Source organism: Dromaius novaehollandiae, chromosome 2 (assembly GCF_036370855.1).
Source record: "Dromaius novaehollandiae isolate bDroNov1 chromosome 2, bDroNov1.hap1, whole genome shotgun sequence".
In the NCBI taxonomy this organism is placed as follows: Eukaryota; Metazoa; Chordata; class Aves; order Casuariiformes; family Dromaiidae; genus Dromaius; species Dromaius novaehollandiae.
Genome location: NC_088099.1, coordinates 79,377,588 through 79,403,733, shown reverse-complemented (window position 1 = coordinate 79,403,733; position 26,146 = coordinate 79,377,588). Strand labels below are relative to the sequence as shown.

The following is a 26,146-nucleotide window of genomic DNA, read 5'->3' as shown; positions in this document are numbered from 1 at the left end:
TTCGCGTGCTGCCGGAAGAGAGCGCTGCCAGGGTGATGATGTCACGGCGGGCACCGGCAGGCGCACTGTGGCGCTTCTGGTGCTGCGCTGTGCCGGCTCCGCAAGCAGGCAGAACCGGGACAGCCCGGGCGGTGCCGCAGCGGAGGGCCCACGCATGCGCGGAGCGGCGTCGAGCACGTTGTGCGGCGCGGAGCGGCTGTTCGGCCCCTCTCGCGAGCAGTAACCGTCCCAACGGCGTGGCGCGCGCTGGGCTTCGCCAGGCGCCTGGCCACCATGGGCCGCCGAGCGCGCGACCGCAGGCGGCAGCAGCAGCGCCAGGAGCGGGGAGGCGACGGCGGGGACCAAACGGTGAGAGCCGGCCGGGCCGGGTCGGGCCGAGCGTGGGGTGGGTGGCGGCAGCGCCTCGTGGCTGACGGTGCCGGTGTTGCAGGGCTGGGCCGGCGGCTACCCCGAGATCGTGAAGGAGAACGAGATGTTCGAGCGGTACTACCGGGAGCTGGGCATCGTGCCGGCCGGCGAGTGGGACGCCTTCATGGAGGCGCTGCGGGAGCCGCTGCCCGCCACGCTGCGCATCACCGGCTACAAGAGGTGAGAGGCGGGACAGCCGCGAGGGCCTGGCCCGGCCGGCGGGGAGCGACGGTGGGAGGCAGTGAGTCGCTCACACTTGTTGCTGCGCGCTCCTGGACCGCTGCTCTTATGTCGCATAGGTGGAGATTCAGCGTGCACTCTTCCTAGCGTTTTTTTTAACTTTAAGGTCTCCACTATTTTTACGGCAGACAAGCACAGTCATCTGAAAAGATGTGCGTTAATCTAGTCTTCACCAGAAACCCTCTCTCTCCTTTAGCCATGCTAACGAGATTCTCCATTGCTTGAAGAACAAGTATTTCAAAGAGCTGCAGGACCTAGAGGTAGATGGCCAAAAAATTGAAATACCACAGTCGCTAAGCTGGTAAGTGAACTAAGGTGCTCTGTGGATTCACGTCGTCTAGTTTGATGGGTTAGTTTGTCCTTTCTTTTTTTCTTTCCTTTCCCTCTACCCTTTTTCTGTTGTCTTTTTTCTTCAGGTATCCGGAAGAGTTAGCCTGGCACACTAACCTGAGTAGAAAAATCTTACGCAAATCACCAGAACTGGAAAAGTTTCATCAGTTTCTGGTTAGCGAGACAGAATGTGTAAGTTTAAGGGCAGTTGATTCTGATGGATCTTGATATTTGTTTATATGCTGAGCTGAGTTTTATTTCAAAACATTATCAAAAATTGACTGTACCTTTTCTTTCAAAAGTTGATTGGCTCAGGAAAATCTGGATATTTTCCTGTATTGCGGTTGACAGTGATTCATCCTGTAGTTCCAGCACATAACTGCAGTTATATATACTAATCTCAATTTTTGTTTGGGAATGTGACAATGTGTGCCTCTAAAATAATTAGTTACTGTTAGAATTGATTACTGTTAGAAAACTGGCATTTGAGTTTTTGGAAAAAGAGTGTATGTATGTATGTATGTATTAAGAATGGATGTTTCTCACTTGTGCTTGGTTAAAGCCAGTTCCTCATCTCTTTTGAGCAGTACATACATCCCTAGAATTAATAAAACCACAGTATTAATCCAGCTGAATTTTCTGGCAACTTTGTATTTACCCCATGTTTATGTTTGGTGTTAAGTGCTAACAATTTATTTCTAAGTTTACAACTGTCTTATTGACTGCTTTTTTAAATATACTGTGAAGACTTCTAAAATATATATACATTACAAGAGAAATACTTTCATTGGTGGAATAAAAAGGAGTTTGTGGGATTTTGTTTTTGTTTTTTAAGGGAAATATCAGTCGTCAAGAAGCTGTTAGTATGATCCCACCTCTGCTGCTTAATGTTAACCCTCATCATAAGGTAAATTTAAAATATACTGTATACTGGCATTTTTTCTTAGAAGATACCTAAGTTAACCTAGAAATTATTTCAGCATCCGTATGGCTATCATCTTATGTGTTAGTATATTTCATGCTTTCTGCATGTAGACAACAGCAATTAACTGTTTTTCAGATAACAGGTATGTTGCCAAAGGAACAGCTGCTTTTTTGTCTATGTTTGGTATCACGTAAGAAATACTCAGTTTTGAATTAGTTGCATAATCTTACTTTCAGTGTGTAATTGGACTTAGTTGTATATGAGTTAATGTGTTCATGTTTCAGCTCCTTTTTAAAGAAGGATGACTAAATATTTTTAACTCTCTGCTATCCATCACAATAGGAACAGGCATCCTTTCCAAATGATAGTGTTTTCTACAAGTTAGTTTTCCTTTCTGTATGCCTTTTGAAAAAGTTGCGAGCTTCTGCTCCATAAACCTGTTAGGCAAAGTTATTTGGGTGAGGTGAAACACGCTTTTGATTGTAACTGAAGAGCATAGGTTGCTTGCTTCTAACTGAGGTGACTAAGGAATGCCTATGATATTTTTGTGTGGCAGATTGTAGGAATGATATCTGGCAGCAGGACTGGTAACAAATGTCCTGTTCTAACTTTAGTGATGTCTCCATATGCTACATATGTTTGCAGAATGCACTTGTTTGCAGTCTGTCAGGTGGTCTTATTCTTTCAGGCTGTGTTAGTGGGCTAGTTAAAAGTGCTAGGAATTTTTCTTTATTCTAGAATACTGTGCATAAACCTGGACTGTAGCTATTTCTTGTTGGCTGGTCCACCAAATTTGCAAAGGATACAAAAAAAATATTTCTGAGGCATTGATCCAAGTCCCTTGCTATCTCAAGCAGCCACATTGTGCACTCCTTTCTTAAAATTTAAGTTTTAAAACTTCTGACCTGTATGTTTTACTGACCCGTTCATACATATTTTTATATCAACAGTGCTTAACGTAGATAGCACTTCTGTTTACTTACTCTATTTCTGTCCCCATTTTTTATCCTGTCAGCCAATTTCAGCTAACTTTTACTGCTAATGGCTTAGAAGATAGTTAGATTCCTATGTTTCGTGAAAATTCATAAGCAAGCAAGAGTAAAAACTCAGAAAAACAGTATTAGCTATCAAATTGCTTGCTGTGAAAGTGACTCTGTAAGTGATTCAATCACAATCAAAGTTTGTGATGAACCAGGAGCAAGAAATATGCTAGCAATCAGGTCTTAGTGGCTTGAGAGCGTTGTGTTGCCTGAGGGTGGTTGAATACTTCTCAGGTGTTTCTTCCAGGGTATAGTAGTAGACAGTTTATGCTGCCCTGATTTTTGCATTAAAATGCAAATATGTAGGGAGGATAGTAATTCATTTTTACAAAATATATATAATCACCTGTCAGATATTCTCGGATTAATTTACTGATAGTTAAAGAAAAATATAACTTGTTCTTGAAGGTAAGTTTACCCTTAGTGAGTGAGTGTGAATGTGTGTGTGTGTGTCTGTGTCTGTGTTAAGTTCCAATTAACGTCAGTCAGAATTGCTTGTGAGCTGATAGAAGGACCATGTCCCTGTGTCTGTGTTCAGATTTCTCTTTCATTTTTTTTTTGTCAGCTGATGCATTTGTTCCCTACAAACGATAGCCTTTTGCATTTTGGACTCTGCATTCCTGGAGGCATATAAAGAGCAGAAGTGTACTTTGTGTTTTTGCAAAGCTGTGTGGAGAACAATCATAATTCTGCAATTGTATGCAAAAATATTTAATTTAAACAAGAGCCCAGAGTTAATTTCTCAAGTACATTAAAAATAAAGGGTAGATTTTTTTAACCTTCTGTGTTTTGTAGATTCTGGATATGTGTGCTGCACCTGGATCTAAGACTGCACAACTTATTGAAATGTTACATGCAGACATGAATGTTCCTTTTCCCAGTAAGTTTGGAAAAAGCACCTGAAACTTTTGTGACTTTAGATTTACATTTTTTTCTTGTAGAAGATTATTTTTAATATCAGAGATAAATAATAACTGCATTTAACTGAATTCTCTAAGTGTTGGGGTTAGATGAAATGGAAAAATAAGCATAGAATGCATTTCAAATTCTTTGAAGATTATGCCAAGGTAGTTTCCCACAATTCAGGTAGTGCATGTGCATCCTGTTCTCTGGATCTTGTTTTACTTCTGTCTTTCCCTTGAAACTTTGTGGGCTTCCTTGGCTTGAAATAGAGAGAGGAGTTGTATATTTTCACAATTCAGACTATACTAGGTGCGACCAGAACTTAATTTTTGTGTAATAACTAAGTTTATTTAATTAGGTGGTGCCCCACGAGCATTTATGTTTTAGTGGTGTCCTCTATACAGCTTACTGCATCAGTCATAAAATAAAGGATACCATAGTTATCCTTTTTAAGCTTCAGAATCTTTACTTGCAGTTAGATTCTCACAGAAAATACTGCCCACAGAAACTGTGAGGAGGGTTTTTAGTTGTTTGTGGGGGGTGTTGTTATACAGTCTCTGCATGTCAGTAGATTTTCTGTCTTTGGAGGCAGTGGAAGTTTTCTCTCTGTTGTGAGAACTTTTCTTTGAGAATGAAAAATGGGAAGGCCTTGCTTGTGTCTTATATCAGCTGCACAGAAGCCAGAAATCTTGAGACTGTATTTGACATATCAGTTCAACCTCATGGTGCTTTATTTTATTTTATGTTCAGTAAAAGGTCTTTTACTTACAGTCTTCTAAACTAATAAAAAAATCTCCAGTAAAAGACTTGCACAAATATGAAGATGAGGCAATAAATTCTTTAAAATTATTTTACTATTGAATAGTAAAGCATCTTCCTGATATCTTATGTTTCCAGAGGGTTTTGTAATTGCTAATGATGTTGACAACAAGCGTTGCTATTTGCTGGTTCATCAAGCTAAGAGGTTAAACAGTCCCTGTATCATGGTGGTAAATCATGATGCCTCAAGCATCCCTAATCTACAAATAGACATTGATGGAAGAAAAGAGGTCCTCTTCTATGACAGGATTTTGTGTGATGTCCCCTGCAGGTATCTTGCATGTATTCTTCAGTATACAGATTTTACTGTACTAAGTGCAATATTGAAATTTTTTGTTACCAAGTTACCCTTTTTGTGTTGCTAAGTGAGATACGATTTATAGTGACTTCCAAAACAGGTGAATCTGTTAAACAGTCTTGGGTAAGGGTATACCAAATCAAGGCAAATTTTTTTCACTCCGAATAGTTCTTTAATTTGATTAGTTAAAAGGCTGTGAATTTTGATCTCCTTACAGTCAGAATGTTGAAATACAGCTTCGAAGCAAACAGTACAACATATGAGATCTAGTTAATATGGGAGAGGAGATGTTAATTTCTTGCTAATATAAATGACTGATACAAAATGAGTTGTATCCACATATAATGCAAATCTGTTCAACCTCTGTTATAGTGGAGATGGAACCATGAGGAAAAATATTGATGTATGGAAGAAGTGGACTACACAAAATAGTTTGCAGCTCCATGGGTAAAAATGTTCTTTACACTTATGCACTTTTTTCATTTCTCTCCTCCTTTTCCCATCTCTTCAGGATTTGCATGCATTCATACATTGATATATGACAAAGCAGAGTTTAAGACTAGTTGCCACTTTCTGCTCAAAGTAAGAGCTTGTGTGCTCTTCTGAGAAAGTGTTAATATTTCAGATGTGAGGTTGACCGCCAGTGAAGTTTGTGAATCTAAACTGTTTGTATACTTAGGAATATCTGGCCTATTAACATTCACTGAATTATTAATTTAAACAAGATAGGTAATAAAGTAGGGAACAAATCATTTGGACGAGATTCTTAGCATTTAGGTAGGTAAAATACTTTTAGAAAATACCTGATATAATCACAGGAACTTGTAAAATTTAGTAGTAATGTTTCAATGTTTAGAATGTTAGAGATCATACATACAGTTTCAACTACCAGTCAATGGCTGATTTATATTAATTGATGGTGAATGAGCACTTAGCCTAGTGCAGATGCATGGTAAAAAGCAGTAATTTAAACATAGATGAAAGAGCGTAGAACATTTTAATGTGCATTTGTAACAAGCTAAGAATGCAGTCAGTTACTGTGACTTAGCTGCCATATGATAACTTGCTACTACTTGATAAATTATTCATACTTGCAGCTTTTATTTTAATTGTAAGTACGCAGCTAGGGTACAAGCTGATAATGCACCATGGTGATACTTTTCCCAGAAGGCCAATACTAGCTAAGCTGTATTGTCATTATTATTTTTAATAGTCAGATTACTCTTCATTTTAATTCTAGATTTCTGAGAAGAAGAGTAAGGTATTTGGGTTATTTTTCCAGTATTGGACACTTCATAATAAACTTGATGGGGTGCTCTATAGAGCTCTAAAATACAGAATGTTATGTTAAAATTTATGTAAAAAATATTAATGCTTGACCTAATTGCTTGATCTAAAAGTTGCAGCTGTGTAACAAATGTAATTGTAAATGTCTGCAGTATAGAAATAGCTGACTTAGTTTAAAATTTTCTTTAATTTGTGCACTGGTGACAACTGTGGAACTCAATATGTGCTAACTTAGTCCAAGGAAAGAAAAGCGTCTGCAGTATAGTTTCACCTGTAAAAATTTTTATGGGAAATCTTTCTGGTTCCTGAGTGATATCTGGCTAGATCAACAATGTTTTGTTAGATTGCAGTTAAGAATTGCAACCCGTGGTGTGGAACAACTTGCAGAAGGTGGGAGAATGGTATATTCTACATGTTCACTGAATCCTATTGAAAATGAAGCCGTGATTGCATCTCTGCTGGAGAAGAGTCAAGGTATGAATGTGACCTTGGAGAATATGGGAAAATTCTTTTCTTGGCATGAAAAAAAGATACGTGGATAATAGAACTAGTAACGAGTATAATATAGGTAACGTTCCTAATATGCAAAACTATGGTATTTTTTTGGCATCTTTAGGATTTTATTGGCATTGATACAAGCAATCTTCTTAAATGGGCTTAAATCATGTGTGAGTATAAAACCTGAAGAATTTCTGTTAATACACAAAAGACTTCTACAAAACAATGAGATTGAGTTTTTATTATCTGGCTTCTACTGACTGATTCCACTGATTGGAGCCTGTTTCTGACATTCATGTTTCCTTTGGATAACATAGCTTGGAACCCTGTTGCTGTTTGCTGTAAGGATGAAAAGCCTAGAATAGGTCACAAGCATATATAAGCAGTTTGAGGAATGTTACTGTGCACCAGCAAGTGAGAGTCACTGATATTTTTAGGATCCTTTGACCCGCATGTTGACATCCTTATAATCTTAATGTCTTTAAGCCTGTGTTTTTCTGCATTTTGATTTGCATATGAAGTTGCTGTTAAATTTCCATCATCTGAGATAACGAGGTAGAAAATTTGAGATGAGCTGGGAACCTGCACTGCCTCAGCTTGTGATAGTAGGGTTGAGTAGCCCCTATTTCTAGGTCTGAACTGGTGGACGCTGTTCTCTGAGTCAGTAACCTGAAGTTTGGAGTCATCTAATTGGATTTTGCTTGAAAAGTTCCACAAAGTTTATTAAACTGAGCTTTGTACTGTGCAGAGGTAGCTACATTATTTCTGGAGCTGAGCTGATTGTGGAAGTAGAATAGCCTGTTATGTTTTCTTTATACTGATCACTGTTCTAGACCCAAGGGGTGTGTGTGTGTGTGTGTGTGTGTGTGTGTGTGTGTGTGTGTGTGTGTGTGTGTGTAATGTCATGGTCTCTGAAACAGCAGTTCAGCTAAAATGCCTGCAGGTAATTAGGAACTGACTATATATTTTCCACTCAAAAGATGTTTTTATTTAAAGATAGTTTCTTTGGCAGACTGAATGAACGGAACAGCATAGATCTGTTTCCAGTAAATTACAATATACATTGTTTATTGAACGTTGTAGTAGGCCAGAGTTCAACTAATTTATAGATGACCAGGCGAGGAGCACAAAGCCGTATGGATGTAGACTGAGAAAATGAGGGCAGCAGATGTGGTTTTTGGGGCAAACTCAGTGCTTGGAAGTGAGGACCATGACTTCAGTCTTTGGTGATGGCATCTGGATCTTGTCTCTGCCCAATGGAGGTGTTCTGAGGCTTACTTTAAGACTATGACATGTCCCAGAGAATGAATGTCTGCCTTGGGGCTTGAATGCAGATGTAGCTTTAGGGAAGGGTAAAAGTACTGCAGTGGTCTGTTAGGGACATTGGACCAGAGGAATTTGCCTCATATGATGAAAATCAATCCAGAAGGTTTGTTGGTTCTTCTGTATTAACTTAGTATTTAGTGCTTTGTGATACTGCTGCCCATGGAGCAGATAAGAAACCTTTCCCCTTAGGGCTGAAGGAGTAAGGAAAAGGCGCTTGTACCATGTGAGTACTGCTGCAGGGGGTTATAGTACTTCTGATGGACCATTTAATGCTTGATGCAGTCTGGAGGCATCAGTTGAAGCCATGGTATGGGTATTCAGGAATATTCAAAGGACAGGCAGAAATGTCAAGTCACATGAGTCACATTTGAAAATGTCATGGGAGGGGCTTGCCTGTGAATTTCCATTTCACTTTTTCATTTATTTGAAAGATTTACCTTCAACTGTTACATACAGATGGTCGCTGTAAGAATAAATGGTTGATCATGTAGAACAGGCTGGTAAATTCTGGAAAACATGAGGAAAAGCTTACCTAATTTTTAAATAATTAAAGAATTCAGAATCATGAAAAAAGGTTTAAGGTTATTTTTCTCTAGAGCCATCGCCTACTTAAACAGTCAGTTTTTATATCATTGTTTCTAGATTCAGGACTGCTCAAAGTTTTTAATCTGTAGGTTAAATAATTATAATTCTGCTAGTGTTTCTTGAAGTAATTGGCATATTTTAGGTACATAGCCTTTTGTTCTGTTAGGCTGTTAGTACTTATTCTCCTACTAAAAAGTTTGGACTTTTCCCTTCCCTTTCTTAAAAAAAATCCCTCTCACACTGGAATATAGTAAGATTTAAATCCATAAAATCAGAATCTATCAAGCATTTTGAAAGGCATAGTCATCCCAAAAGAGTACTTCTCTGGAAAACACTTAATGAGTCTAGTAATTCCAAATACCAAGTAAGCAAGAATAAAAACTTTTCTATAACTGCACTGTCTGGAACAATGATGTTTAATTCTATAGTTTGTGGAGTATTACTTTATGCAGCTGTTACAAAAAATATCCAACCATTAATTTTTGGTTAATTTATACAGATTGCAAACTTCCATAGTTATTGTGAACAGCTCTTCCCATCTTTCTTGTTAAGTTATGCTGTAGTAATTGTATTACATTTTGTTGCTTGAAAGGCTTAAAAAGAAGTTTTTCATGTTACAAAGTCTTAAGACTTTATGGAAAACTGTTTATAAAAGTTAATTAGGAGTCCAATTCTCAATTTTTGTTTTTAAAAATTTTTATATTCTTGGGCTTTCAGGTGCCTTAGAACTTGCTGATGTCTCTTCTGCGTTGCCAGGTTTGAAGAGGATGCCAGGAATTACGAAATGGAAGGTTTTTGTCTGATACTTCTGTAAAGTTCTTGGTCTATACTGGAGTGTTAAATTAGAGGAGAGTTTTGAAATGTACAATTTTAAGTCATTAGATTGAGCTAAAATAATGTTAGTGATTTGCTGCTTAGAATTTTACGCTATATAATATTGTAGAGGAGAGGACTAAAATTCTTTCTGATGATAAGCAAAATACAGCTTATCTCCTTTGTCTGCTTTCTTCTTTGTCCTTTATCTTTCTTTGCTATACCTCCTTTACATTCTTAATATAATGCCCTTTCCTTGTGTGTGCCATTTGTGTCCTGTAGATGGCAGCATCATTTATTTCAGCCACTTTATTTTTTCTTTTCAATCATTAGACTCTCTGTTAGATTCTGCACTTTTGTAGCTGGTCCATTTGAATTATTCCAAGAAAGGGTTTAACAGCTTTTACTTCCAAATAAGCTAGAGAAATTGCAGTAATGTGAGTAATCCTAGTATATTAATAGAACCCAGAACCTTTTATTCCAGGCTTTATTTGATTTCAGTTCTGGAAACAGACTAGTAGGGAAGGGTAAAAATAACCCAAGCTTCTTCAACTTCTTCTAAGAGTACGGGCAAGAAAAGTAGAAGACCATCCTGGTGGTAGGGAAAGAAGCTCTGATTAAATCTTAATTATGAGTACACGCCTTTGCAATGCGATTGGTTGTTCTGTCATCTCCCACCATTTCACTACTTGCAATGGTACAGTCTGCAGCATTGTGCCTCTATGAAGCTAGGCTAATGAGCAAGATACATGGAATGAAGATTTACTTACGCTCTGCCATTAGAAAGCCAGCCTAGAAGCTGGCTGGTTTCTTTCCTCTTCTGATCTAAAAAGTTTAAATTGTACGCTCGTACCTGAAGGAAAAATGTGAAATGGATAACTGGCTATATGATCTTCATCTTAATTTGTTTGTGCAGTATAAGGCTACAAAATATATTCATAAAGATTGCTAAGAGTATATTGTGTTCCAGGGAAGACTTATTTCTGTCATTGCTTTTGAAATACAAATCTTCCTAACAGATATACTTTAAAAAGTATACTAATAAAATCTGTAGAAAGTTGCTAAGACTGTCTTCTCTTCAGCCCTTATTTGCTGCTACTACATTCTTTCAAGTCTTATTGGCTAGTTCATTATTGAACACATTAGCTTGCTTTGATGCTGTTTTTACTTGGTATAGTCTTTTGTTTCCTGGAGAAACATCTGCTTAGTGGGTGCTGTATGACTTAGTGGTTATGTTGAATATTCCTGAGCATCAGCTGCCTGCAAATCTCTATAAACAGCATAAGAAAAATTAGGTTTTGTTCAAGGGACACTGAGGTGCTTGCAAATATACTATACTCTGTCCTCAAGCCAGCTAAGGAATTAATTCTAATGACTTCTTTCAGAATCTTAAAGGAAAAAACTTTTTTAACTTCAGATACGGTAAACTACTTTTGCAACGCTGTTAGTTCTCCCCTTATGAGAGGCTAGTGAAATGGCTGATAGGGAAGAGATTAGCATATTCTCTTACCTTGTCACTCCAGTGGTTATGGTTTGATGTTAGACTGCTAAACCAAAACTGAACAGATTAGGGCTGTTAGACAGTTACTGCATCACATCCAAAATCGTTTTAGACTCATTACACTTCCAATTATTTATCAGTCCCGCTGTTTGTTTCTGTCAAGCTGAACTTGTGACTTGCAAAGAAGAGCAATTTAGAATCACAGTCTGTCTTCTCTCCATCTAGCAATATGACATGTAGTGGGTTTAGACTTGAAATATTAAATCTGGAAGTACAGTCCATTTTGTTTCAGTAGCAGGAACATGTAAAGGCATGATATTTTAGGTGTGATCGGATCATTGGCACTATAGCGCAGTTACTGAGAAATACCATACTGCGTGATGTTGAAATCTGTGTTTGAACTTTCTTAGTAAAATTGTCGTCTAGATAAATCTTAGATTTCAGTTTCCAGTAGGCCACTTAATCAAATCTTTAAGAATCACAGAAAGTTATATGGAAACATTTCAGTATACCTGACAGTCCTGAAGTCACCACCACTGTGGTGCTACTATTTTTTTTTTTCGTAAAAACACTGAATGACCCTTCACTTCAGTCATGAATTTCATGTGTTTTCTTTCCCACACATCTGTAGATGTGACTTTCCTTACAGCCCTAACATCCACTATGAAAAACAGACTTCTAGAGATCTCGAAGTTAAAATTTTTCCTATTTTATTTTTTCTTCACTTTGCTAGTCTTGCTAAATCAATATTCGGAATGCCTTGTTAAAGCAGTTGTGGCTTTAACCTTTTTACTTGTACTCTAAAGAACTGGAAAATACACAGGGATATGGTTCTTCAGTAGCTTTCCTTAAAAACACTCCTGTGAGCTATATAGGGCTGCAACATGGGGCCCTATGCTTACCAGGCTGTGTTGCAATCTTGCATCTTACTTATATGATAAGAAATACTTCAGGTTCTTCATTTCCAGTCAGCTAGTCTCTAGAAGAATAGTCACCCTTCTTGCTTGTATATTGCTTGGAAGGTACTCCCAGTAGAATGTCACACAGCCAGTCTCATGGAGAAAGAGAAGTGACATATCTTAAATAATCTGTATAAATTCCACTGCTGTCCTCTCCCTTTTGGTTTTTGGGTTTCTGTATATTCTGGAAGCTAATGGCATTCACTGCAGTTGATTCTGCGCTAGCCTTTACTTGACTACTCACTATTTGAAGTGTAAAGAATGAAGCAAAGAGGTGTGGCTGGCAAAAATTTCCTGCGCTTTAGGTGAACACGTGCAATACATACAGGAACAATGCATTTGAAAGAACTTAATTTACCGTACCAGAAAATAACTTCTCTTTTTGGCATCCGAACATTGTTTGAAAGTATTTTAATTAAAACTTCTAAAAATGTTGGCCCAAATTGTTCATGTTATTTTTTTTCCCTCCTCTGAAGGTAATGCTGAAAGATGGGCAGTGGTTTGAAGAGTGGAAAGATGTACCTTCTAATAGACAAACACAAATACGTCCCACTATGTTTCCTATAAAAGAAGAAGAGAAGCTAAAGGCAATGAATCTGGAGCGTTGGTAAGTTTTCCCAGAGTAGACTTTATGAAGCTTAGATGGTTACCTTTTATGGTGATGGGCAAATTATAGTTAGGAATTCAGGTTGAGGATGTGTTGCAGCATAGACCTATGCTTTTATTAGTGAATATATTCATATGTAATGACAGCACACAACAGTTAGATTCTAGTAATGTCAGAGAAATTATTGGATGTGGCTTACAAGGAAAAAAATTTTCATGCATATAGGTCAAATTATTTGCAACCAATATAGATACATAGGCAGAATTACTAGAAAAGTAGGTAAAACTTGAATGTTTCAGCAGTGTGACTAATTTTCTATGAAAGACTTTCCACAGCTATTCTAAAAATACAGTGTTTAGAAATGACTCATTAAAGCTCAGCAGTGAATGGTGAAATGAGTATATTGCACTGATGCAAGTTATTTGCCAGAGCGCTCTATTTTAGATCCTGTTTCTACCTTGATCAATTAATCTGTGCAATCCTAATAGGGATACTTAGTTTACTCTAGAAGCAAATATAAATGTGACACTTGTAGTACTCTGAAAACCCGAAAGCTGATGATGAACAGATGGCAACCTTTCTTTTTCTAGTCTTAGGATATTGCCTCATCACCAGAACACAGGAGGCTTCTTTGTGGCTGTATTAATAAAAAAATCTCCAATGCCATGGAATAAACGCCAGCCTAAGGTAATTTCTCTTAAAAAAGCTAAAATGATAACCTTTTATAACATTTCTGGAATTTTTTGAAAGTTTTCATAATAAATATGAGACTACTGTTCTGTTTGTACCCTTCAGTTATGTTTCAGTGTGTCAGGTAAAGGTAGATTCCTAAATCCCGTAAGAACTTTAACAAATCTACTTTGAAAGTAGGAAAAAACAATTCTGCAACCATAGTTATATAGCGGGATAAAAGTTGAACCTAAAATTAAGGTTCTGAAAGAATGCAGAAGCAGATTAGATTTGGTAGCTAAAGCTGTTACTGCCTTTAGCTGTGTGTGTGTGGTCCCTCAGCTGCAGTTTTTCTACTGTGTTGTAATAAGCTAATTCTGATTTCAGTGCATCTTACTCTATGGTTGTAAAGTGTAGCAGCTTCAGCCATCTGGCTTGAATCCACTGTTGTCAATTGTCTGTCTTTCTTAACCAACACGATTTAAAGTTGTCTGGTTTTGTTTGATCTCTTAGATTATTCGTATCTTTGAGAAAAACCTTCTTGTGTGAATCTCTTATAGCTGTTCCCATTGATTTGATCTGCTTCATTAGAACACCATATGAGTAAAATTTAGGAGGCGGTAAGGAAAAAGCATGCATGCAGAAACAAGCTTCATCTGAATAATTCATACTGTTGTGAATTTTATGCTCTTACACTTTCATCGAAAGTGTGCAGCAGGATATGTGTGTTATTCTGAGTGCTAGGAGGAAAAGAACTGATCTTGAATTAAATTGGTCTTTTCTGTGAATTCTCTGCGAATGCTTGAGCATTTTATAAATGGTACAAGAATACCTTTCTTGGAAAGTCAGTGAGAAATTGTCCAGAGCAATACTACAGGTAAATGCAAATTTTGATGGAATCTTGACTTAGAGTATCTCCCTAAATGGATCTTTTTAAGTGTACAAATTAATGAGAATTAAGCATGTGCAAAGAGGGAACGTAGATACCTTTTATTACCAGTTAGATACTACTTTTGCTTTGTTGAAAGTACTTACTGTAATTTGAAACAGGTTAATCAGAAATTACCACAAAGAACAGGAGATACTGTAGAGACAGCAGCTAATTCAGATGATGGTTCTGATGACATCACTGAAGAACCAATACTTGCGGAAAATGAAGAGTCTAAGAAAATGCAAAAATTGCAGAATTCAGACACTGAGCAAAACAAAAAGGAAGGCGTGTGTGGGTAAGAGACCATGTCTAAGTACTTGTATTGTAACAGCTTCCTAACTGCTGGATATTCTTTAGTTCTTAAATTATTGGATTCATTTAAAAAGTGGGTCAATAAGCAGTTATTGAATATACTCATCTGTCTTACAGTGCCATGTTTTCTGTCTTATATTTCAGCAAATTAGGAAGACAACCACCTCACTTGCAAAGTCCGTTAGGCCTTTCTTCTGTGTTAAGTAGTTAAACAACTACTTTCAGAAATTAACCTTTGGAAGATCTTTCTGTTATTCCCTCACAAATCTCTGCTCACTTGTATGGGCTTTCTGTTCTCAAGCACTGCTTTCACTTTCTTGTTTTAAGAAAATAAATTGTGGGTAGTGCTGTTTCAATTAATGAAGCACAAGAAAATGCATATTTTTATTTATTGCATATTACCGTTACTTGTAAAGTAAGTATTGATTAAGTGAACTAAATCTACCAGTTTTAAACCAAGCATTTTTACTAAAATTTGGCTATGCTATTTGTTTTTTAGACCACCACCATCTAAAAAAATGAAGTTGTTTGGTTTTAAAGAAGACCCATTTGTGTTTCTCCCTGAAGATGATCCATTGTTCCTTCCTATCCAGTAAGTAAAAAAAGTTTCTGTTTTAGCAGTAAGAATCCTAGTTGTTTAGGGATATTAGTAGTTTAGTTCATCACAAAAGAGCAGTCTAGTTGTTCATACATAAAATGTTTTCCCTAACTTAACACCAGGTGCCCTTCTCCTCAACACTTACATTTTTCTTAAATGAAGATAGCCAACTAAAATAATGTGGATTCAGTAGGCCACAGAAGATAGATAGCACTGGAAATTTTCAAGTTTGTCTTAGTGTCTATGGCAGCTAATATTTTCTGATATCATGAGTCTTAGAAATGCTAATACATGTTCTGGAGCTGAAGTGTCAAATGACTGAAGGTTTTTGCAGAGATCACTCCAGGAAGTAGGCTAATCAGTGCATTTTGAATATCTGATTTCATTGTTCAGTTAATCGAGCATTAATGAGTGTTTTGGTCATAGGAAGTTTTATGCGTTGGACCCTTCATTTCCCAAGATGAATTTACTAACTCGAACTCAAGAAGGGAAGAAGAGACAGCTGTACATGGTTTCTAAGGAGATAAGGAATGTGCTTCTGAACAACAGTGAGAAGATGAAGGTATGGTTCATCTCTTCAGATTTTCACAACAGAATTCATAAGCATCAGTGGATGCCTCCTTTAACCTTGTTGCAGAGCCTATTGCTAAAACAGAGAAGTAGCCCTCTTTTTTTCTTTCTTAGCCTGAATGTTTTCCTCTTTTTCCATCCTCTTTTAAAGAGATAAAGAATTGTCTCTGATAGAGAAGTCTCTGTCTCCAAGATTAAAAACAAAAGGTGTTTTTGCAGTTGGAAGGGAACTTAGAGTAGAGGAAGGGAATATAACTGCTGTATGTGTACCTAAATTGTTATAAGGTCTCCAGATACTTTCACAATCGTAAGTTTACTTTGACACCATTATATGAGCCCCTTAATTATGAAAATGTAGTAAGGTTTGAAAGCCTACCAAAATAACAGATAACTTCAGTTGAATTAATAGCTGGTTATGTTACACTGGGGCAGTATTTGAAAGTAATTGGTTATATTTTACGATGGTATGGTAGATGTATGTGTACTTGGTAAAACAATCGAACATTTTAAAAAGTTGTTAAGAAACTGAATGATCATGTCATAAGTAGTAGTTTGTGTGAATCAGAAATTGTGGGAAAATAAATTTACTTTTTCACATGACTTTCATTGGAAAACACCTCACAAATGCTAAGGATTTATCTTAAAAATCATGGAATAATTTAGGTTAGAAGGAGATCATCTAGTCCAGCTTCATTTGTGCTCCAAGCAGGGCTAACTTCAAAGCTAGATCAGAGAAGGCTCATGGCCTTGTCCAGTTGAGTCTTGAAAATTTCCAAGGATATTTAGTACTTCCTTAATATGGAGAAGATGGATAAGTATTTTTTCTTTTGTACTGCTGACAAGAAATGGCTACATAATTGACAAGATTATAAGAAACTGATACATTGTATTAGGCACTAAGTCTTTGGGTACCACAATGGATAGTGTCCTAATGTTAAGCATTTGTGTGTTTTTAAAATCCTGCCTTGATTGACTTTCCCAGAATCACCCAGAAAATTCTTGCTAAAATTAAAATTAGATCTTAATAGTTCAGTGCCCTCATTTTAAGGTTACCACTTCTTCAGTGTTCAGTTTTCAACAACATGGAAAAGAATAAAAGTTGTTAATCTTGAGAGGGATCTACATTTCAGTACTGGGATTTGTTTTCTTCTCTCCCTCTCAACAACTAAAACTTGGACTGCATTTATAATATAAGCCGATCTAGGTTTTGGATTTTGCCATGAATTTAATTCGGTGTCCAACATAAATGAGCGTACATGGCGGCAGAACTATCTTCCTTCCTACATTTAGTTAAACAATTGAAGCTAAACAAAGTTAAGAGTGCTAATTTAGAATTTATGCTCTTTAATGATGCTTTTTTGGCTTTACAATTTGCAGGTTATTAACACAGGGATAAAAGTCTGGTCTCGTAACAGTGATGGTGAGCAGTTTGGATGTGCCTTCAGATTAGCACAGGAGGTAATTAAATAGCATTGTATTTTCCTGTTTGGTTTCCCATAGAACCTAGAAGGCATCTGGCAGAAATTTTGTCAGATTAAGGACAATTTGTGTTTTCCGTATAGTTTAAAATGTTGTGAAAATTATTTTCTGATATTAGCTAAAGCAGATACTCAGTTTAACTTTTTTTTTCCTTTAGAAAGTAGCGATTGCATTTTGAAATGTATGTATTTATTTAACAGGGAATATATACTCTATACCCATTCATTCATGCAAGGATTATAAATGTCTGTATAGAAGATGTTAAAATTCTGCTAACCCAGGAGAATCCATTCTTAAGTAAATTTAGCAGTGAAACACAGAAGAAAGTCAAAGATATGGGTAAGCTTTCTGGTTTGTGTTATGACCAAATGAGCATTATATAGTATTTTTAAAACATGGAAGACTCTATGAAAATCTAGTCACACAAGCTGTATTCGCTAAAAATATTGGCTAAATTTATCTTAAACATAGCTGTTAATTAGGTCATTAAATATTACAAAAGCCCACTGTGTTAGTAGACATTGTAGACCGTTCTGGTCACAGCCTTTGAGGTTTATGAACTCCAGAGAACAGAAGACTTGCCAAACCTGTGACTTTTATGAAGCAATACTGATGAAAAAAGGTTTATGATACTGATTTTTGCTCCTGTCAGTGCTCCAGTCGAAGCTGTTTTTGTGGCATCTGCAATGGTTTCTCATGATTGTGCATATCAAATTTATTCAGATTTGATTTTCTTAACTATGGGAAGCCCTGTCTACTCCTCACATTAGATTTTTTTTTTTCCCACTTCCATACTGGATGCTTGTAAAAATTCAGCCTGCTTTTCAGTCTTCATATCATTTTATTTCTAGTCATCACAGTTACTTGTACTTCAGTGTTTGATAAGGCAAAATGTGATGGATAGACTAGCTAAAGAACACTTTTTCTAATGTTTGGGCTAGCATGCTCTCATGTTCATTTTACTTAAGTAAAGTTCCTTGCTGGAGTCACTGAGAGGATTAACCCACTCTTTGGTTTTGTGTTTTTATTTGTTGTTTTATATTTTTGGCAGTTGTTTATATAAAATGTATACGAATACTTTTGTCTGCAAAAAAGAGTAAAAATTGGAATTGTCTATAGCTTACTGTATTCATGTGGAAAACTCCTGCCCAGTTGTGACACCATATTGTGTGGCTATCCAAAATTCCTAGTTGTCTTCAACACTTTCAAATTACAGTCGTTTTAACATTATACCAAATAACATATCCTTTTTATTCCCCCTAGCAATGGGAAGTATAGTACTGAAATATGACCCTGACCCTGAGTAAGTAGATGGATTGCTCTTTGTTTATTTACTTTTAAAATTTGGACAAGACTTTCTTTTCACTCAGAAAAACCAAATGGAGGCATAGAGATGCAGTGTGGTCTACAGTAAAGTCAGCGTCAGACAGCTTCTTTCCCTGTTAATTCTTTGTATATTCTGTCTTGCCTGTCTACTGTCAAAAACAATTGTAGGATTTAGCCCTGTAAAGGACAACCAGTAGCTTTGCCCATCAGGGCTCCACAGTGTCAGTGCATGCGGTTCTTTGTTTTCCTGTTGACTGCAGAGTTTGGAGTAAAGAAAGTTAAATCTTCTCACTGTTCATTTTTGTTGATGAAGCAGTATGAGAAGCTCTTGAGTTCTTTTTAGATGTAAGCTTACATCTCACTGCTGCTTAAATTAATTTTGAAAATATTAGTACCAGAAAATTGTTTTACATGATGCCGAAATTAGTAGCTTCGAGTTTGGGGTTTGTTTTTTCTTTTTTTTTTTTTTTGCTTGCTTGCTATAGGCGAGCAGGTACTTGTTTAGATTTTAAAGTTTAGAACAATGTACTTGCATAAATAAGTATAAAATGCATATACTACTAAGGATTATGCATTTAATTATAAGGGTATGGCTATAAAGTAAGTTTTCAAGATTAATTTTCTCATAGTTAACCAAACATAACTGTTTTTTTTGTAGAAAACCTGATACTCTTCAGTGTCCCATAGTGCTGTGTGGTTGGCAAGGAAAGACATCACTCCGTGCCTTTGTGCCCAAGAATGAGAGACTTCATTACCTGAGGATGATGGGAGTTGAGGTGTTTAAAGCAAAGAGGAAAGAGGAGGAATCAGAAAGTAAAACGGAGGAAGAAGTTCAGTACAAGCAAGCACAACCAGAAGAAGGAATGGATATGGAAGATAAAGAACGTGGTTTAGTCACAAAAATGGAAGCAGAAACAGGTGAAGAACCTTCCCACACTCCTGTGGAAAGCAGTGCTATGGAAGTAGAAAATAAAACTGAGGATTTAGATCAACTTAGTAAAAATGCCAACAATCATGTAAGCTAGGAAAGCGAAGACTGATATAAGTAGCGTGGATGATTAAGTTTCTGTCACTTAACAGCTTCCATGAGGCTCACATCCAGACTTTTGCCTTTAGCTGGGAAGTTCATTTTAAAGTTTCAGTTGGAATATGAGGCTCTCTTTTTAAAAAACGTTTCACCTATTTTATTTTTTAAAAGAAAACTATGAAGAGATTTCTCTTCATGTCTGTCTCGTTTTTACCATTTTCAGCTCTGTACTACCGGTGGGCTTTTGTGTCTGTTGCTGGCAATGGACCATGCACCAGTAAAATCTGAAGCCTATCTTGGAAATGGAATAATGATACCTACAAATAAATTGCCTGTCATACTGTTCTGAATCTTGTGAAGAATCTTTTCAGAATAAAAAACTGGGGTTTCATTCAAAAAGTACAAGCTCTAGCGAAGCATTTTTTTTCTCTTAAGACCACTTACCCCATCTCAGCCCCAACCTGAGAATGATGCTTATGCAGGTTTTTTAATGGATAAGGATATAAGTGTGAGTATGCACACAAATACATGCATAGGATACATCAAAAACAACCATTGATATAAAATACTGGTTAACGTTTACTCAGAATGAAACAATGTACAGTGTCCTGAAAAAGAAATACACAATACGTACGTATGTGTAGTGTCAGAGACTGATGTCCAATATTATTCTTCAGCATGGCAAATTCCTTGTCAGGGAGAGCTAATACCTGAAGATTTATTTAAGAACACTTCCACTGAGCATGCCTCAAACTCTTGTCCAGAAATTTACCTGGTTAAGAGTCTGTGACTCTCCCTCAGGCCTATTCCAGTCATCTGTTTCTTTGTCATTTCTTCAAGTGGGAGTCATCTCTAATTTTTGCAAGACACATGTTCATAGTTGAAATAATAGTTAAAAAAATAGGTGGTGATGTACAGACTGTTGTAGAGAAGATGCTTCAAAGATGTTATTTAGGTCAAAGAGAGTGATTCACTTAATGCAACTGGAAAAAGAGATTACCATCTCAGAATTTTATAATATAAAATATAATATAACTTAGCTTCTGCAGTATTCTGTGTCTTTGTATCAAGTTGACCTGAAAGGAAAGTGACTGGTGGTACAAGACAAGTATTATCCTCCAGCAGGACTATGTGATGCAAGTATTTCACGGACTGTGCTGGTTGTCAGACTGAATTTTATGATTCTTATTTTTACTGGCGAAACCCTAATATGGCTTGGATCCATTTGCTGTACCTTCCTACAATAGACTTTTGGATGCTTGTCCTTGAACTACTTCATCAAGAGGGGTATTCCTGAGGGAGAGGTATAAAACTGAAATAATGCCATGTCCTCTGATAAGATATTAAGTCTCATGCAGTGAAAAAGCATTGACAGGAGTCATTTTCCTCTTGAGAATCCATGAAAGTAGGTTAATAAAAATTCAGTTCCTGCCCTTTTATTTTGCTTGTTGGAGCTAAACGCTCTATCATATAATGCTCTATCATATATTTTCAAAACTAAGTTTTGGTTCATTCTTTGAATTGAAAATTGTGATTGGACAGGGGTTTTTTTGGCAGCTCCATATGCTGGAGAACAGTGTAGCAAGAAATTTTTTTTGAATGACATTAAATTCTTAAGTACGTAAGAAAAAATTTCTGCTGTGGCAACTTCAAACTTCAAGCATTACATTTAACATTGGTTTTCATATCTTTGCATTTATCCTGAAATTTTAAGTATCAGGAAGGGTGGAAGATTATTGTAATTTTTAAAGTCCTCTTCAATATCATGCAGTCTGCACTATTCACCACTGAAGAGGGCTAATTCTAATGCAGCCATTAATTTATAGACCTCATTAAAGCATAAAAGTATCAGAGATCAAGTATTAAAATCCTATAAAGAGATCAGAACTTGTTTTGAATGATGCTTGCTATTTGTAGCTATTGGTTCTTTATTTATTGGTACTTCTTATTCTAAACACTAGCTGGTCCAGCTTGACGTTTGCTAATGATTGTTTCCTCCCCTAAACATCCCACAGTAAGTCTTGCACAGTCCCAAAATGCTCTTCCCCATCATCCTGCAGTGAGTCCCATGCCACTGTAAGCTGTAACCCCCTCAACCTGTAAGGTTGTCTGGGGACAGTGTTTCCCATTGACTCATCTGGTGGGTGTCACACTTGGACAAAGCGCTGTTTGTCCTCCTGTGGTAGCCCTGGGAGTGCTGAGCCTTGCTGCTTGTTTCCTCTAATTAGGTTAGTGCAGTTCCTCTGCCTGTCATTGTTCCTCTGTTCCTTTGTGTTTAAGCTTTTAATCACATAACCTAACTCCATACAGATCAGGTATTTTGCTGTGCAAGGTGCTAGGGTGTGTCCTGCTCCACTGACTTTGAGGTCTCTGGTATGACGAGCAGGTCTTTCATCTACCCCAGGGATTTTATGCCAAGACTTCCTCAGGGCCTGGAAGCTCTTTAAAACAACGAGGTTTCCAGAACTCTTCATAGAGAGAACAGGAGAGGGAGTTCTAGCCCAACCCCTGCCCCGCAAAACTTAACTGTTTGTGCAGGTGGTGGGAATCTTAGGTGCTATAGAGGATTGGATGGACCTCATCCATTGCATGGGATGTCACTGCATCTCCTACATCCCCCACTACAAGAGGACTAACTTGTGTTCCTCATTTCTCTCCCATCTCAAGCAAATCCTGTAGACAAGTAGTTCCTGCTCATTCCTAGTCCCCTGATGGTCCTTCCCAAAGTTCAGCCCTGGAAATCACTCTGTGGTTGCTCACCTATGCATTGCTTTGGCAGGAGGTACAACACCCATGCACTCAACTGCCAAACCACTCCTCAGAAACATGCCCATACTCCTGCTTCACCAGGTCCATTTCCTTTTTTTTCAGATCTTCAGAAATTCTGCTGAGCTTCTGGCCACACTTCTTTCCTCATGCTCTTTTTATGTCCTTTGCACCTGTGCCTCACTAGATAATGGGACGTCCTCACTGGCCTCCATATCTCCCCTGTACCGCAGAGCCCAGAACTGGATGCAGCGCTCCAGATATGGCCTCACCAGTTCTGAGTAGAGGGGAAGGATCACATCCCTCAACCAGTGCTCTTCTTAAGGCAGCCCGGGATACTGTTGGCCTTCTTGGCCACAAGGGCACATTGCTGGCTCACATCCAGTTTGCTGTCCACCAGGACTCTCAGGTCCTTCTCTGCAGAGCTGCTTTCCAGCATGTCAGCCCCCAGCCTGTACTGGTGCATAGGGTTATTTCTCCCTAGGTGAAGGACTCTTCACTTCCCTTTATTGAACTCCATGAGGTTCCTCTCTGGCCATCTCTCCAGCCTGTCAAGGTCCCTCTAAATGGCAGCACAGCCTTCTAGTATATCAGCTGCTCCTCCCAGTTTTGTATCATCAGTAAACTTGCTAAGGGTGCATTCTGCCCCATCACCCAGATCATTAATGAATTTAAACAGGATTGGACCCAATATTGACTGTTAAGGTACAACATTAGTGATCATATTTCCTGTGTGGATCATCTTTAATGTAAAGATATGTACTTCTCCAACTGAAAATATGTATGTTAATGCAGAAAGCAGTTGGAACTTGTGAACATGCCTTCACTCAGAGGACCAATAAATTTTCCTAAAATTATGGATTACGGAGGTAGAAAATATGTTTCTCAGCTCTGTCTGCATTACAGGCTAGAGTCAAAGGGCATGGCTACACCATTTTAAAAAAAGGAACAGCCAGAAGCTTGCAGATCCCTCCAACCCCCTACATACCTATGTCCTGCAGGCAAAGAGTATTTGAGTGCTTCAAGTCTTGCTGTCTGGTATCATGGAGCTACTCTTGGGGACGGTCTCAGAGCACTAATGAAACAGCAATGCAAACTGCTTCTCATAGCCTCATCTGAGATCCTTTTTGGATTTCTGAGGGGAGAGTCTGCCTTAATTTCAAATCCTCTTAAATCTGCAAGATAGGATTTTGGATAATGGAGTTGCTGATCCCAAGGAGAGTAGAATCCAATCAACTACTTCTCCCTGCTAAAAAAAGGATAATTAACCAAAATAATAACTCTGACATTTGGATAGATGGAGGATAGTGTTTTTCCTTAGGTTTTGTCACTACTAAGGCCTCTGGATAGGCAAGGCAGCCCAGTATGTGCACTCTTTAGTGTAAGGCCTTAGGAGTACCATTAGGTCTGTCTATTTGAAACAGATTTCCTGTCATGCTGATAAAAAAAAAAGCTCTCCAACCTGAGGAGAAAGAGGATATCTTACTACTTTGAGCTTTCATCCTCTCCCACAGATAACAGGCAGAACTGAGTGTTACTGGCCCATAACCAGATATCTGCTTTTTCTGAGAAAACTATTTGTCTTCTCTAGTGTCGTTTCTTATTGTTTATAGGGTATTAAACATTAATCTACAGAAATGCTGAGTCACCTGAGATAGAAGACACCTTCTTCTGTACTGTTGTTAACTCGCAGAAAACAAAAGCCCCCGCCCACCCCTTCCAAAATGGCTGAACAGCGCTACTACTCTTCTCCAACTTTATTTACTCCTATGGACATTTTTACACCACCTCACATTTTGTAGTCTCAGTCAATCTGTTCTCAGTTCCTAAACCTGTTGTTTGTATAGGCACAGGCCCTACTGTACTTATACTAAAACTTTTTTTTATTTATGTATATCTCTATATTCTACCCTTTCTTAGCTTTGAATCTGAGGGTTTTTTAAAGTGTAGAGGGACAAGTGCATTCAGATGGTCTGATTTACACCTTAGTAACATGTTTTCTTTTACACCTTAGTTATATTTGGGGGGGGCGGGAGTATTTAAATTAATCACTGCAAAATGAGCTATCTGAATTTGAATTTTTATTATTGTAATAACACATAATTTTGAGTTTGTGAAAAGTGCCATATTGACAGCCTTGAAGTTAAGCTGATCATTCCATTATTTCCTGGCTCCTCTCTTTCAGCCTTTTAAAGACATTTAAAGAGAGGAGGTCTTTTCTAATCTCCCATGACCTCACTCTTTTTTCAGAGTTTTTTCCACAAGCATAGTCATCTGAGGATAACTGCTAACAGGTCTGACACAGTGGGAGCCAGTTCTCTAGGTAGCCTTAGATGATGCTTATCAGGCTTGTTTCATTTAAATACATCTAACTTATTTCATTACATCTAACTTATTTCATTATTCTCTGTCACGTTCTCTCCCTGGTCACTGACATCTTTGTCATGATATTATTTGCATAAACAGTCTCATCTTTTTAGAAAGCTGGTTCATCTTTTTAGGCATATTAGTTGTTATTACTCTTTAGAGAGGACAGATTCAAAACAAGTAATATGCAGTCCAGCTTGAAATTATGTGCAAATTCCTTTCCCTTGAATATATTGACCAATGTTTTCTTCAGGTCATTCAACAGGGTAACAACAAACTGTGCACACAATGATTTCTTGTTAACCTGTAGTTCTCTTGCTAAGTTGTAACTCATTTTTCATGTATTTTTTCCTTATATGTGTTTATGCTTTTATATTCATCTTTAGTAAACAAGAAGTTTTCACTTCTATGATTTCTTTTTCTGCTTGAGAGTCCACCAGTGGAAGACCACCGATATTGTCAGGAAGCTGGAGCACATGCCCTGTGAGGACTGGCTGGGAGAAATGGGTTTGTTCAGCCTGGAGAAGAGATGGTAGGGGAGATCTAATTGCTGTCTTCAGGTAAGTAACAGGTGGCTACAGGAAAGACAAAGCCACTTGTCAATGCAAAGCGACAGAACCAATAGCAAAGGGCACACGTTGCAGCAAGAGAGATTCCAGCTAACATAAAGGAAAAATTCTTCCCCACAAGAGGAGTTGAGCACTGGGGCAGGTTGCCCAGAGAGGTGGTGGATCTCCATCCTTGGAGATGTTCACAGCTTGGCTGGATGAGGCCCTGAGCAAGCTGACCTGGCCTGGAAGTTAGCCCTGCTTTGAGCAGGGGATTGGACTAGATGATTGCCACAGGTTGATTCAAACCTTTATCTTTCTGAAATTCTATGATCACTCCCCAGATGAAAGCCTTTAGGAACATATGGACAATCACAGCCAACTGGGAATTTTCTGCTTAATACCACCTTTAGACATTCTCTGGCAATTCAGACATCTATGTATTGCATAGTGATTAGGGGAGCATGTGAGCTTGTGACAATCTCTAGACAGCAATGGTTTAACAGCCACTGGAACCCTACTGATGCATTATAATATTTCAGTATTGCTAATGCTTTTCATTTAATGTCATCCAAGTAAATTCAGTGGGATTTGCCAAAATGCAGTAGGAACAATTTCATTGTTAATTTAACAGAGTCTAAACGATGACTGAATTGAAACTGTTGATGAAATTGTTAGTTAGATTGCTGTGGTAGAAATAGGCCTTTGCCTTGGCTTTTTGTATTGTCAGAATTATCATTGTGTCACATCGTCACTTCAACAGGACTATAAAAAGTAGAGGGCTGGTGAATTGTGTTGTGTTTCAAAATGCTGTGTTCCTAGCTGAAAGATGCTGCAGTACATGTGTGAAGTAATATGTGAGACATCTACAGTTTTGAACTGTTCCTATTTTGATTAAGTGATGTAGAGCTTATATGTTCAGCTGTAAATGTTACATTGTCTCTGGAGGCAGAGGATGCATTGTACATAATGATTATGAATTTCAGGTAGAGATGGCAGAACCAAGCAAGTTTA

General features: G+C 37.7%; 1 protein-coding gene across 1 annotated transcript; it reads left to right on the top strand.

The window, feature by feature from the left end:
* Window positions 1-11: 11 nt before the first annotated feature.
* NSUN2 (NOP2/Sun RNA methyltransferase 2) lies at window positions 12-19,856 on the top strand. Its single transcript, XM_026107114.2, has 19 exons — window positions 12-348; window positions 431-588; window positions 845-949; window positions 1,065-1,170; window positions 1,814-1,885; window positions 3,739-3,823; window positions 4,744-4,936; window positions 5,336-5,410; window positions 6,594-6,724; window positions 9,377-9,450; window positions 12,409-12,539; window positions 13,130-13,226; window positions 14,259-14,434; window positions 14,951-15,043; window positions 15,476-15,611; window positions 16,997-17,077; window positions 17,299-17,437; window positions 18,362-18,401; window positions 19,083-19,856. Exons 1-19 carry the CDS (start codon window positions 274-276, stop codon window positions 19,447-19,449), a joined length of 2,334 nt encoding a protein of 777 aa, XP_025962899.2. The 5' UTR covers window positions 12-273; the 3' UTR covers window positions 19,450-19,856.
* The last annotated feature ends 6,290 nt before the right edge of the window (window positions 19,857-26,146 follow it).